The 15,987-nt window shown below is 34.4% G+C and overlaps 1 protein-coding gene across 1 annotated transcript; it reads left to right on the forward strand.

The window, feature by feature from the left end:
* The first annotated feature begins 8,032 nt into the window (after positions 1-8,032).
* Positions 8,033-11,283, forward strand: LOC149548320 (trans-cinnamate 4-monooxygenase-like). The gene is made up of 3 exons (XM_089792405.1): positions 8,033-8,874; positions 9,056-9,195; positions 10,485-11,283. Exons 1-3 carry the CDS (start codon positions 8,072-8,074, stop codon positions 11,081-11,083), a joined length of 1,542 nt encoding a protein of 513 aa, XP_089648531.1. The 5' UTR covers positions 8,033-8,071; the 3' UTR covers positions 11,084-11,283.
* The last annotated feature ends 4,704 nt before the right edge of the window (positions 11,284-15,987 follow it).

Consider the following 15,987-nt stretch of genomic DNA (forward strand, 5'->3'; position numbering starts at 1 on the left):
AAATTGTGGACCTATCACAAATCATTATCGTAAGTGTGCATAATTTAATGTTATAACTGGCAAAAGTTATGCTGAATCTTCTCAAGTGTTGATTTCCTATGTTGTTCTTCATACTATGCTTGGTATTTAATTCATCAAGCCTCTATATTTAAGAGTTATCTTACATGTTGTTGGATATAGGAAGTTGGTTAATATATGAACCTTTATCTTAATTTCGTATAAAGTATTTTCATGTATTATGTATCTATTCATTAATTAAGTGAAGGTGAGTCATATATTGTATAACATATTATTGGAGATTGTGAACTCAAAGCTGGTTTGTGTCTCTTGATGGCTATATATGTAATGTCCTAGAGTCTTAGAAGGTAGTATATTAGTGGTTACTCTTGATCAAGAAGGTAGAGCTTGAGGGTAGTAAGATTTGGTCTTTAATTTGGAGTGTAATTGGCCATAATTGAGAAGGCCTTATAGCCTAGCATATTGCTTGTCATTTTGTATGTGAGTTGTTTGATCAATCAGTATTTAGTTGTGTATATGAAGATCTCTTTTTAATAAGTGAGTTATTTTCAATTTCATCTTGTTATACTTCTAATGTGTTGTATCTTCTGGGGGGCTTGGTCATCACCTTTGGAGGTACACCTACCTTGTACTGCATCATCTCTTGAGCTTTCTAACTATATTTCTTCTTATATTTGAACATAAACAACATATTAATCTTTAATTTCTTTAAATAATGTCTCTATATTTCTTAGAGACATATGCACCATTTTTAAAATAAATTTTTACCTACTTGTCAAATTTGAAATAAATTATGTAATATTTTCTTGAAATTCATTGTTTTATAATTTTCCAAAACATTATTTTTTGATTAGTTTGTTGCATGTTATCTATGATGCACAATGTAATGCCCCAACCAGATATCCTTGGAACAAAGATAAATATAAGCCAAGATAATTTTTTAAAAATAAGTATGGATTACACACGACAATCAACATACAAGGATCACAAAGATCACAACAAAAGACTAAACAAACATCCAACACCAACAGATCTCCAAATGCCACTACTAACCAAAAATGAAAAAGTACGGAAGTCACAAAACACATTTGAATTTGAAACATCCCAAATTCAAAAGGTCAAGCACTAGGGTTCAAGAACTCTACAATGGGTATCCCAATCACCTCTTAAAACCTTTTGGTCAAGTCAAAAAATGCCCATTGGTTGCCTAAGCGGGTTCCACATAGACCCAAGCAATACTTTCATACAGCCTGGGCAATACTTTCCAGTATCATACAACATTTCTTCAAAGGTCATGAGATACCTTCAAGTTCTAGGTGATACTATATCTAGGGTTGTACGACACTGTTCTAGTGTTGTACGATAATTCACCAAGAGGCATGTGATACTTTCCAGTATCACACAACATTTTCCCTTAAGGTGTGCAATACTTTCTAGTATCACATGATACTTCTCCTTTGGGCATGTGATACTTTATAAGTATTGCCCAGTGTTGGAACACTATCACCCAGGAAAAGCAAGAACCATTCCAAAAAACATTTAGAGGGGTAAGTAAAGATTTAGAACCTCTACACTAGGGAGTACTGGATCCACAAATCAAGGCTTAGACACTTGAACAAAGGAGCAACAAGATGGATAAATAGCTAACCATCTAAACCATAACAATATAAGAAAATGTAATGAAAGCAACATCACAATGTATAAAAGAAACTAAAATCTTGTGCGGTTCCTCCCAACCATAATAACATCATGAGACCTTGAAGGCTCTAACTATCACCCACACATAACATCCCAAACTGCCAATTGGATAGTCAGAGCTGTCATATGAGGGCATCACTACTAAATGTAATAACATCATAGAAAAAAGAACATCTAATCATGCTACTACAATAAAACAATAGATATTCCAACTAAGAAAATTAGATCATCTAATCATATGCCAAACATCATAATACAGGAATGCATCAAATAAACTAACATCAACTAAACATGATATCCAAGCATTCCAATGAAAGCATAAATCACAAGGAAGCATACTCCAGAACCCCAAATATACCAAGTGAAACATCAAGCACTAGTTGCACTAGAATAATAGATTGTCTTTGTACATTGGTCCCCAATAGTGGTGCAATTAGCTACGCCTGCCAATCACATGGAACCCATAGGTCCACTCTTGTCATGTTGATGGAGATAATGATCCACCCACAAACACACATAAAGAAAATGTCCATGGCTAACACTCACACCATATAGTAAAGATGACTAAAACCAGATCATGAGACAATGCAAGTACAACAAGTCTTGATCAGACACTGAATGGGTAACTATGTAGGGACTCACCTGGAGGGTAAATTGCTTGGCATCAGGAAACCCTAGCTAAATATCGTGCAGTTCAACTTCCTAATGGAAGGCTCTCACACTATGTCCTTTTATTAACTTAAATTTACCTAGTTAATTTATTTAATTATCACTTTTTAGAACTTCTCCACACCAACCCTTTGGGCACAAAAATCACTAGGTTGCAAGAGAGAACCCCCTCCATGCTACCCTACCCTAGTCATACTCATCCAATGATGAGTGCCTGAAGGCATGCATATTCCCAACCCAACCCTAAACAAACATACTCATTGAAATAAAACCAGGAGTTTGAGCCTCTCAAGTCACCTGAAAAATGCACACGTATGTGTTCATGTGTGGCATACCACCATCACAAAGATCATAAAACAAGAGCTAGATGAGAACACAAGAAAAATAACACTCAACCGAAAACAAGCTTAGGAGGATGGATGTGACATGCATCCCAATGTAACATAAAATTGTAACAATGGTCTAACTAAAATCCTATAGATAATCCAAGTCCATGACCAACATCATGCCAAGAAAACCTAAGAAAATTGGGTGGCACATAAATCAAGGTAAAAATTGCAAAACTCAAAAACTTCAAAATTAAAACCCATTTGGTCTTAGGGCACAAAAGCCACGAAAATCCAATAAAATTTAGGTTTGGATACCATATGCAAAAATGACCAGCATAATGGTGTGAAACCCCAAACCCTCGTCTCAAAAATTGGGGAAACATTTGTACCCGACCAATCGGGCATAATAAACAATTAGAAATGGAGGGGAACGCTAGTTCTCAACCTCTTAACATACAACTACTAGAAATGAAAGTAGAAATGTAGTTGAAACACAAAAATGGGAGAACCCAGCTACCTGACAACCAAAAAGGCTAAAACAAGAATCAACCAGATAAAATAAATATCTTGTGGAAGCTATTGAAAGTCATGACAAACCAAGGTCTCCCTGAGCTAGATCCAATGAGATTGATCTCGTGAAGATCCCACACCTGTAGCTCTCACAATGAATAGCAACACAATCCTCCAAAAGATGATTTTGAAAAAAAGCTCTCAAATTTATAATTTCCAAAGGTGAGAAGTGAGGAATAAATTTCCTCTTTGGATACTTATTCACTTTTCGAGTGAATAATTGATTAGGATAAATAATCAAGTAACTTAGTAAAACCCTGAATCAACCCAAACAAAAATAAGCAATTCCAAGTAATTAGAATTCATCTATGGAAAAGCTGCCAGAAATTAAAATCAATTAAAATAAAGCTTGAAAACCCTTAAACCAAAATCAAAGAATACCTCACAAAGTTTCACCACAAAAGTGAACCTCTAAATCCATAGACACATTCATAGGTCTAATCACATAATGCAAATGAGTCTAGATTTAATCAAATCATCAAAATGGTTTAACTCAAACAATTAAATAAGATACGTCGACCACACATGGATGACATTGGTAAAATATGAATAGTTGAATCACTAACTCCATGTGCCATTGCCAAGAATATAATTCCTGCACACTAAAACACATGATCAAGTGCAATTGCATATAACAACATAGCCGAAACAATAAATGCATTAATTAACCTAATTTAACAATTTATTTAGTTATACTAAATTATTTCATTTACATCACTCATGTTTGCATAAAGAATAAAAAAGCAAGAATGAAGTAAATTACCATAGCATTAAATCCAACATATAAAACAATCAAAGATATGTCCAAATACCAGATAACCAAATATCATGATAAAACATACTGTCATCTCAAAATGACATCATCATGCAAATATAATCAACTGAACAACATAGTAATCTAGCAACTATGATACTGGAAATCAAAGTATAACATCTGACCCTTCGGTTATCTCAAATGTATAAATAACATGAGCAACAAGTATCTCTCAAATCAAAATACAGCAAGGTACAGACTGCAAACATGAGAGGCACTACACACAAACATGTAACTAATTTTTAATGTGTCCACTATGATTTAAAAAAAAAAAAAATGCTTGAAAAAAACTACAAAACTTCTAGTACTTACTCTTAGTCATCTTTCTACTGAAGGGTTTTTTTCAAAATACTAAATGCAAATAAAAATTTATTGTGACATATATCCAACACTATGTTATATTTTTATTAAAAAATATGAATAATTTTTTGGTGTGCACAAGATTAAACCCCTTTTACTTTATCCATTTTTCAAAAACTTTAGTAGTCTAGAAACTAGATTCATAGTACTAAATTTCATATTCTTTTGGTATTTTCACATTTTGAGTGACAAGTCTTAAATTGTTCATCATAATCTAGGTTTAGTTGATTTCATCAAAAAGGTTGTCACTTATGCCCCTCTTTGTCTTCATCATCTTGGTGTACATATTCAAGTAGTTGTGGTGTTGATACCAAATATTACTAGGTAGGACCCAAAAGGATCATTGGGATCCATATTCCTCCTAAAAATGATGCTTGGACAAGTAGGACTATACCAATTAAGGGGAATTTTGAGTTTTTATGGATCTCCTCACGGTTATTCCTATGATGGTCTAGGTTGTAAAGATCATAGAAGAGCCTCACAATTTCTTTAAAAAATGCTCAAATAGAAAATATTTTTTGAGATATAGAACTATCTAGATAAAATAAGTTCATGTTAGGTTCACCAAAATGTGGAGAAGATTTTCCACCCTCATGATTGATGAAATACCAAGGGGTGAATGACCTAGTGCTACCTCACTTCTCTAACACTCTGATGAGCTAGAACTAAATTCAAAAAACTACTAGCTAGCTTGATACATTTATTATTCATTATTTTTATTTAACTTAACAATAAAATTGATAAAAATAGATTTATACCATGGAAACTAAAAGAGAAGGTTGTCAAGACCGACAAAGAATCTTTGTAAGCTCTCTATCTGGGATGCATGTTCAAGTCAATGAATACAACATGGATTCAAGATGCTAGCATAGTGCACACATGCATCATGTATCAATAGGGTCTATGACCATATTAGAAATGTACTTGAGGTGACTTAATAATTAAATATAATATTAATTAAAGACTGATATGGAAATATATCAATTAATAGGACTATAAATATTCATTTGACAAAGAAGGAATGTGACGAGTTTATAAACCTCTAATGATGAAGATTCAAGACATGCTTCACCATTCTCCTTTTATGACCTACACAAAAAGCAAAATGATTTTTTTTGAGGCTATTATTTTAAAGGATTGCCAAAGTCAAACCTTTTTTTTGGTGTTTCCAGGTCCATGGACAACTAATATATATGTAATAATGTAATAACCACAACAATTGATACATGATAAATGTTAAAAGCGATACCATTAGTTCAAAATCTATGAAAGAAAATACATGTAAAATGGAAAGATGACTCAACTTTGGTGATTAAAAGAAAGAGTAAAGTTTATGGATAAACTGCAGTGGAGGCGATAAAAACTTATAGCATGGAGTCACATGATCGATCAAGACGCTCAATCTAGATTATTTCATAACTATTAAGATTGCAAGAACAATCAATAAAGCTTGTGACAACAACCAAGACATGAAAAATGAAGCCAAACAAGAGGTTTAAATCAACTCTAGTAATTCTCAATGTTGGTGGCCAAACAAAGGAGACACTACACTACCAACGATAGTAGATATAAAGCTACAATGTCTGCCTTTAAACTACAAATTCACAAGATGTGTATTAATTGCTAAAACATCTCCATGACATACACATGTCTTAAATCAAAATAATCCACTTGGTGAGGAATTTAGAAAAAGTATTGTGACTAGAAAACTAGTTTAAGCATGTAGGCTTAAGTGGAGATTTTGATTCAACTTATGTGAACATGTTATGAATATCGAATTACATAGGGTAACAACATTATTGACATATAAAATGGTAACAACCAAGAAAAGGGGCTGATATAGAGAATAATATGGTTGGTATAAGTTCATGTCATGATTTCATAAGAAACCAATTCACTTTAGTACTAAAACCATGATATGACTATGTGTGACACAATTTAAAGATGCCATGCATTCAAAGGTGGGGACAACTTTCTTAAGATTGACGATGAAAACTTAAGTTATAAAAAATGCACATGTGTTAACAAGGAACATTAGGATGCTTAGGGCCAAAAGTCAATTGAATCAAGTAGAAGGGTAATTGGTTCAACGAGTCAACTTAAAATTGGAACATAAAGTTCTAGACCTCTTAACCTTTTACATTCTGTACCCACTTATACAATAATCCTTTTTGGTAGTTTAGAATGTTAGATAAAAAATCAAAATAACAATAAACTTCCTTATCAAATAATGGAAAATTTCTGCTCCAAATTAGTTGTGGCTCCTATTATTCTTTGTTGGGGTGATTGCCCTTAGACCTCCATTTGGACTCTATGCCTAGGCCCTTGATGGAGGGACGAGTCATTGAACCTTGCAAGAGGGGTTTTGCTCGTCTTGTACTCTCTCTTGTTATTAGATTTAGGATGAACACATGCCTATCAAAGACAAAAGTTTGATTTGGACAACATAATCAATTGTTGCATGCCAACACCAATATTAGTGTGTATATGTTTACATCAAGTCTATTTAAATTAAGAAATGACAAGATTTAGACATGCGATCAAACCACATACTTTGTGAAGAAGAATCATAAGGGGGTCCATAACAAAACTCTTGAAGCTATTGAACTTCAAGGTCTAGTTTCATTAATCTCCTTAAGGGAGCTAGAAGTACATCTCCTCACTCTAGTTAGAGAAACTTAAATGATGCAAAGTTTTATGGTCAAAGGTGAAGTTGATTGCTTTCCTAGCTTAAAGTGGCAAAGGTAAAGCATTTTAAAAAACTTTTCTACCCATATTTAGAGTAGTTTCTATGGTCAAGGATGAATAGAATCACTCTCCTAGTTCATATGTGCCAAAGTTAAAAACACCATTTAAACTTATGTAAGCAACTTTAGAATATTTGTAGGATTAAATGGGCAAACAAAGCTATCATATTTCCAATTCAAATTGTTGAGTTGTTGCAGTTAGATAAAGAAACAACTATATGTAGTGTACCACCTATACAAAAATTATTAAACTTAATAATATATTAAATACCAAATATCTAAATAAAAAGTCAATTACCTCTTAATTTTAAACTACATCACGATGATTACACTCTTAATCATGGTGATGGGAGAAATACTTTTATATTGCAACATGAACCTAATAAACGAGATCATAGACATCATGGTTTATATTAAAATAGTGTTTCAGCAACATCCTACTCAACCAACCAGATAAGACTTTGTGGTGGAGAGTGGTTGAGCCTTAGTGAGGAATGGGTAGTTGGTGGAGTTAGGTTAGGGGGCCATGTTATGATTAGGTCAAACGAACACGAAATGGGTAGGTGGGATGGAGATTTTGGCTGGAGCAAGTTAGGTGAGCCCTCGACCTCACCTAAGCGTCATATGGTTCTGATAGCCCAAAAACAAAAAGCCAGTAAAAAAACCCACATTTTTCTTTGAAAACGTCAATTCCAGGCAAACTACAAGCGCGTGCATCTCTAACACTCTTGTGCGTGGTGACGTACCCATAACGTTCTCCATTAACATATCTACTAAACTTACCATACTTGTTTATATATATACCGGATCTCTACATTAACTGCAACAAGACATCATTTTGGTGTTGATCTGGTTGAGTTTCAGCCATGGCGGACGTACAGCAAGGATCAATGGCGGTCATTGAAAAATCCCTTGTGGCTCTGTTCGTTGTAGTTGTGGGCGCCGTGGTGATAAATAAGCTGAGGGGGAAGAAATTCAAGCTCCCACCTGGTCCACTCAGTTTACCCATTTTCGGAAACTGGTTACAAGTGGGTGATGATCTGAATCACAGGAATCTGAGCGATTTGGCGAAGAAATTTGGGAAAATCTTCTTGCTGAAGATGGGTCAGAGGAATCTGGTGGTGGTTTCGTCCCCTGATCTGGCAAAGGAGGTTTTGCACACGCAGGGTGTCGAGTTCGGGTCTCGAACCCGCAACGTGGTGTTCGACATCTTCACGGGGAAGGGGCAGGACATGGTGTTTACCGTGTATGGAGAACACTGGAGGAAGATGAGGAGGATCATGACCGTTCCTTTTTTCACGAACAAGGTCGTCCAGCAGTACAGATTTGGGTGGGAGGATGAGATTCGACTGGTCGTGGAGGACGTGCGTTCGAACCCCGAGGCCGCCAGAGGGGGGATCGTTATACGGAGGCGGTTGCAGCTGATGATGTATAACCTCATGTACAGGATGATGTTTGATAAAAGGTTTGAGAGTGAAGACGATCCCCTGTTCGTTAGGCTCAAGGTTTTGAATGGTGAGAGGAGTCGCCTTGCACAGAGCTTTGACTACAACTATGGCGATTTCATCCCCATTCTTAGGCCCTTTCTCAGAGGGTACTTGAAGCTCTGTAGAGAGATCAAGGAGACCAGGCTTAATTTCTTCAAGGAGCACTTCGTTGAGGAGCGCAAGTAATCTCTTTTCCCCCCCAAAGTTTCCTAGTTTGGATTAATGGATTAATGATTTGAGATGAGTCCTTCAGACAAATAAAGATTATAAATGTATTGCATAAGTTTGTTTGAGTTCTATTGATTTATTTAACTTGAAGTTTTACGGGAGTCCTAATGATTTAGTTTGTATCTGTCTTAACAGGAATATTGCCCGTACAACAACAACCACTGTGAAAACCGGAGAGCTCAAGTGTGCTATGGATCATATCTTGGATGCCCAAAACAAAGGAGAGATCAATGAAGATAATGTCTTGTATATTGTGGAGAACATAAACGTTGCTGGTGAGTTCCTGATTGCCACGCCGACTCTCAATTTTTATGTTGTAAAATGAGTCACATCAAACTAAAGATAGACAACTCATCAAAAGGGTTGTTAGGACATAGTAGTTACAAATAGGAGGTCATAGATTTGACTCTTGTACTACCCATGGTGACTCCAATTTTTTGTTTTAGAAAATGAGTTTCAACACCTCATCAAGAAGGCCAACAAAACATGACAGGTTCTAGATTTGATTCCTAATTTATCCATGAAAACCCATAAATTTCGTATGTTGGAAAATGAGTGGCACTAAATTAAAGATGAATTGCTCTTCAATATCAAGATAGGAGGTCATAGATTTGACTCTTGTACTACCCATGGTGACTTCAATTTTTTGTTTTAGAAAATGAGTTTCAACACCTCATCAAGAAGGCCAACAAAACATAACAGGTTCTAGATTTGATTCCTAATCTATCCATGAAAACCCATAAATTTCATATGTTGGAAAATGAGTCGCACTAAATTAAAGATGAATTGCTCTTCAATATCAAGATAGGAGGTCTTAGATTTGACTTGTACTAACCCCTAAATTCCATGTTAGGAAAAGAGCCTCAACCATTGATTGGTCACCAAGATAGTCTACCAAACATACAAATGTCAAAATATAAATCTTGATTTTGACCTTTGTGCAATTGACAACAACCCATAAATCTCATATTGAAAAATGAATGCAAGTGGCTATGTAGCTGACAAATTCAACCAGATTTGACCATTTTAACAGTATATATTAAATAAATCAAAACCTGAACAACAATTATTTTTTATTTTTTATTTAATTAATAAATATTGTAAAAGTTGAATTTGTTGATTGAATAACGTGTTCCAAAATGAATCATGTACCAAATTAAAACTAGACCTCACAGCAAGGACATCTCCAAAACATCCATCAACAAATAAGAGATCCTAGATTTGCTTTTTGTTGGAGGTTCAAACTTGTGAGAGAAATGTTGCCCGACATAAGCACAAAACCTACGAATAAACTTGTCTTGCAAGGACGACCACTATTTTTTTGTTTTGGCTATCTGATTTAGGAGCACATACTATATGCTGAAACCTCTTCACCTAAGAGTATTCATTTCATCGTTCATTTAGGACCATTCAACTTCACGAGACAACCAAAGACCCATTGAGTACCTAGCTCCTAGATTTGATTCCCCAATTATTTTTTAATCATTTTGCTGAGGGTCACATGGTGGACCTTGTGGGGCATCATTATGATTCCATAACCCTCCTTCTTTCTTTGTGGGTGCAGCGATAGAGACAACATTGTGGTCAATAGAGTGGGGCATAGCGGAGCTGGTGAACCACCCACGCATTCAGAAGAAGCTACGAGAGGAGCTAGACAGCGTGCTGGGCGTAGGAGTCCAAATAACGGAGCCAGACATAGCGAATCTGCCGTATCTGCAGGCGGTGGTGAAGGAGACATTGCGGCTGCGCATGGCGATCCCGCTGCTGGTGCCGCACATGAACCTGCACGAGGCCAAGCTCGGCGGCTACGACATCCCCGCCGAGAGCAAAATCCTGGTCAACGCCTGGTTTCTGGCCAACAACCCCGCCGAGTGGAACAAGCCCGAGGAGTTCCGCCCGGAGAGATTTCTGGAGGAAGAGAAGAAGACGGAGGCCAACGGCAACGATTTCCGCTACCTCCCTTTCGGCGTGGGCCGCCGCAGCTGCCCGGGGATCATCTTGGCGTTGCCCATCCTCGGTCTTGTTCTTGGCCGCCTCGTTCAGAACTTCGAGCTCCTTCCTCCCCCCGGTCAGGCTCGTGTTGACACCACTGAGAAGGGCGGGCAGTTCAGCCTCCATATCTTGAAGCATTCCGTCATTGTTGCCAAGCCCAGAGTGTTCTAGATGGTTGATTGTTTCCCTATGAAATGTTGTAAGTACTACGTTTTAAGACTGTGAATGGATAAATGAATGTGAGGGGGAAGGGACTATATGGAGCTCAAGGGATGAACATTGAAAAGTAGTAATGTTTTATTTTCAAGTCTGATTCTCAGTTATATCATAAAAGTCATATTGGGTTCCTTCAATAAATTATCTTTTTCTAAGATGGAGTTTTACCATGGTCAATTGATATTTGTCTTAATCATTATTGATTTTTTGAGTTGTAAAGCACTATTGAGATTTTGTCTTATTAGATGTACAACAAAAAGTTCGTAATTAGGAATGTAATTTTATTATGTATGATATTTAAAGAATTTATAATGTTGGTACTAAGATTTTTAAAAAAAATGTTTGATACTTAAAGAATATATTTTGAAGTCTTATTTTAAGTTATATGATTGTATTTCAAAAATTTGTCTTATTCTAAGTTGTCTTATGACCATTTCTATTTAGGGATAGAGTTTTGTCATGGTTGGTGGACTCAATTTTTATAATAGCTATTTTAAGAATTAAGAATGTTGGTACTAAGCAAAAGTTCTTTACCTTTGGTGTTTAAAGAATATATTTTGAAGTCTTATTCTAAGTTATATGATTGTCTTTCAATAAATTGTCTTATTCTAATTTGACCTATGACTATTTCTATTAGGGATAGAGTTTTGCCATGGTTGGTGGATTCAATTTTTATAATAGCTATTTTAGGAATTAAAAATGTTGGTAAGCCTCTTTAATCATAATCGTTTTCTTGAGTCTTGTAAAACATTTAATTGAGATTTGTTATTAAGTTTAAGAGTAGATATGAAGATTAAAAAAACTCGTTGTTTGAGACTTTATTTTATTATGCTTGGTGATTTTTTACTTAATGAATTTATAATATTTTGATTAAAGGTGAAAGTCTACAACACAATGGTAATTTGTGACCCTCATCTAGGAGGTTTTGGGTTTTACTCCACTTGAACTTAACACATAATGATAATTGACCTCAACAAATAATAAAGAATCTTGACTTGGGCTCATTAACTATTAAAATAATAACAATAAAAAAGTTATTCAATTAAAATTGATTGTGTGAGCTTTAGTAAACTTTAAGGGCTTAGTTAAAATTTTGTCATGACTTCAATTCTCATGATCTATTTTAGTAATTAAGAATGTTGGTATTAGGAGAGACTCTTTAATCATAATTGGTTTTTGGGTCTTGTGAAATATAAATCATTTAATTGAGATTTTTCTAAAAGTTTAAACATAGGTGTAAAGATAAAAAGTTCATAATTGGGGATTTAATTTTACCATGCTTGGTCAATTTTTACTTAAAAGTTTTTACATTGTTGGTATTAAGCAAAAGTTCTCAAGTTATATTTGACTTTGTGAGCTTGGGTATACTTTAAGTGCTTAGTTAAGATCATGTTGTGACTTCAGTTTTAATTATCTATTTCAAGAATAACAATGTTGGTATTAGGAAAACCTCTTTATTACAAATGATTTTAGAGCTTGGGTAAAATATAGAGCATTTGATTAAGATTTTGAATGAAAGTTGTAAAGAAAGAAAGTTCATAATTTGGGATGTAATGTTTAAAAATTATTTGGAGCCTCTTCTAGTTGTATTTGAGGAGGAGGTATTAGTGTAAAACTAAAACATCCACACATCATCTTTGAGTTAGTTAGGAAGTCTTAATTATAAAACTGATTTTTCATGATTAGTTTTTCAATCTTGTGGTGTTTACTGTAAGATTGTTTTTCTACTTCAATCTAATATTGAAAAATATTTGTTAAGATATAATGTTTTTTTTGTAATTAATAAAATGAATGAATAGGTGCACCAATATTTTCTTCATTTTCCATTTAAAACTCATTTTTAGGGACCATCTACCATTGTATCTTGTACAAGAATTACTATAGATTAACCTACCTTCTATATAGCTATCTATCAACTCTAATAGATATGTTATCACAATCTTGACTTATACTTGAACACAATATTTTTCTCTAAACCTTAAACACCCACTTAGGACATCAAATGATGAAATGTATTTTTGTATTGATCCTATACTAATCAATTTTGGCATTGGTGAAATTGAGAAAATTTGAATATTGATCATCATTGCTTCCAACTAGATAAAAAGACTCTTTAAGATTGCTACAAAATGATTCCATGCATCCTTAGGTGTATTTAAGTCATTCTTATGTGCTCATGTGTAGTAGGGGAAGTGATCTAGTTGCCATCCATTTATGCAATGCCGCCACATTAACCATTACCTTCCAGTACTTGCACACAAACATGCCAAAAAAATCACCATGAACAGCAATAGTCATTCACCTTTTTTTGTTTTTTTTTGTTTTTTTGTTTTCTTGGTTGTTGATTGGTCAATTTGTGCAAAAAGTACTTTAATGTCTATTAGGGGGGTGGGGGGGTGTCTTACTGGTGGGTATTGGGCAAACATTTTAAAATGACACTTTTAGACCACCTCATGCTCTATGAGTTCTACAAAGAGTTCCATTAATGTGGGAAAGCCAAAAGGTTAACTTTAAGCTCTTTACTCACCTACAAAGGTTCATAGAAAGAATTAGAAAATTTTGACATATGGATTAGGAATTGTAGGTGCATGAAGTTAGCCTGGGTGGCGACTGGGTTGTTTCCCCTAATTATTGCACCTTTTCTCATTAAGAGATAGTTTTTGGAAGAGAAAATTTAACATTTTCCTAATAAGAGAAATTATTGATCATGTGGTATGTACACATTAAACTAATTATCTAGGGCATCCAAATCCATTTCTCCCTTAAATCTTGGAGACATATTGCTTTACTTGTACCTTTTATGGTATTGAACACCAAATGGTTGTTATGCATTTGCAAGGTTTTGAACCTTCTTGAATCTAGTATAGAGAATTGATCAACATTACTTACTCTTTCACGTGCATGCAATTTTTCTAATTCTTCACATGATCTTTATAGTGTGTCCTCTATCATTTTTGGAACATCTCTTATAATGCCTCACCCAAAGATCCTTGGAAACAAGGATACATATAGACTAGAACTTATTTTGTTAAACTAAAGCATAAATAAATACATAGTACAATCAAAAGATTGGAATGAAAGACATAAATTAACCAACGAAAGATCCCCAAGTGTTTGGTACTTACCATCATGTACATTTCCATCTATGTGAATTAACCATACAATGTTCATTCCATTAACCATACTAACATTTGATACAATATTCATTTTAAATCCTAGATATAAGTTCTTGAGTGATTAAGCCATACAAGTTCTTTTTCTCAATTAAAACATAAAGGAATATGAAACCATTCAAAGATGACCCCGAAAAACCCTAAGGGTGATAGGTACCAAATTGGGAAGAAGAAATCTCAAAAGGGTACTCAAATCTCTAGGTTGCACCCTCCAAACAAGTCAAGAAATGCCCACTATTTGAGGAATGATATTTTTCTATCAACATGGCATGATAGAACTCTAGAATCCATGCAAAAAATTAGAAAGTAGCCATGCGATACTTGTGCGGTGAAACCATGGACTGAGTATGATGACCTCTGGTATCATGCAGTATTGGTGTAAAACTGATAAATCTACATATCATCTTTGAGTTAGTTAGGAAGTCTTAATTAGAAAATAGATTTTTCATGATTAGTTTCTCAATCTTGTGGTATTTATTGTAAGATTGCTTTTCCACTTTAATCTAATATTGAAAAAATCTTAGTTAATGTGATATAATTTTTTTTGTAATTAATAAAATGAATGAATAGGTGCACCAATATTTTTTTGTTTTCCATTTTAAACTTATTTTCAGGGATTATCTACCAGTTTACCTTGTAAAAGAATTACTATAGATTAACCTGCCTTCTACATAGCTATCTAGCAACTCTAATATACATGTTGTCACAATCTTGAGTTATACTTGAACACAATATTTTTCTCTAAACCTTAAACACCCACTTAGGACACCAAATGATGAAATGTATTTTTGTATTCCTACACTAGTACCTTTGACCCCATTTTTAGACCAAAATTTTTGACCATCTATTAAAATATTTTAGATTGGTCAGAATATATAAGGAAAAATATCTTTTAAAAAAAAATCTATGCCCATGTTGGTTGAAATTTTGACCAACACAGGCTTCATATGGTAAAATGAAAAAGGTCGATTTCCGTATTTACTGTAGGCTCACTAAGTTTCCTCATTGATAATACTGGAGGGAGGTCGTCGAATGTTCGGCCCAGGCCACACTTCACGCATGCTAATGCAGTAGCAAAATTTTGCTCGGGTGAAGAAGAGGTTTGGGAGATCACTTGATCGGCTAATTGATATGGGTGCTAGGGAAGGAATTCACTTGTATGTGCTTTCATAAAGTTCCCAAAAGAAATTAAGGTTTAACTAATTTGAAAGTGATCAAATCTAACCCCAACTATATTCTTACCATGTTTTACCAAACCTGTAACTCTACTTTCAATTTTTACCAATTCCACTGAGAAGGCCCAAAATTTACATTTCTACCTATAATCGCTCATGGTTAACACCTACACAAAATTTGACTACAAAAATGGAGAGTTTGTTCTTTGATGGTTCCAATGTTATATTATACTACATATTTTGCATTAAAATCATGCCCCTAACACGAGTTCAAAATTCTAGCTCCCATGCCATGAACAAAGCTAAAATAAAAAATTAAATGATTATATAGTCAAAACTATATAGAAACATTTAAATCTTTAAACCATTTGAAATATTGCATTGAATTCTCTGAATTGATTTTTTTATTCATTTTTTCCAATCAACCACTACCACCTGTCCATTCTCGATTGGTTGATATGCTCAAGTGGGGCCCATATTAATCATGCATTTGAAACATTTGAATTTTAGC

Source organism: Cupressus sempervirens, chromosome 7, assembly GCF_028749045.1.
Source record: "Cupressus sempervirens isolate cs-2001-9-10 chromosome 7, ASM2874904v1, whole genome shotgun sequence".
NCBI classification, from domain to species: domain Eukaryota; kingdom Viridiplantae; phylum Streptophyta; class Pinopsida; order Cupressales; family Cupressaceae; genus Cupressus; species Cupressus sempervirens.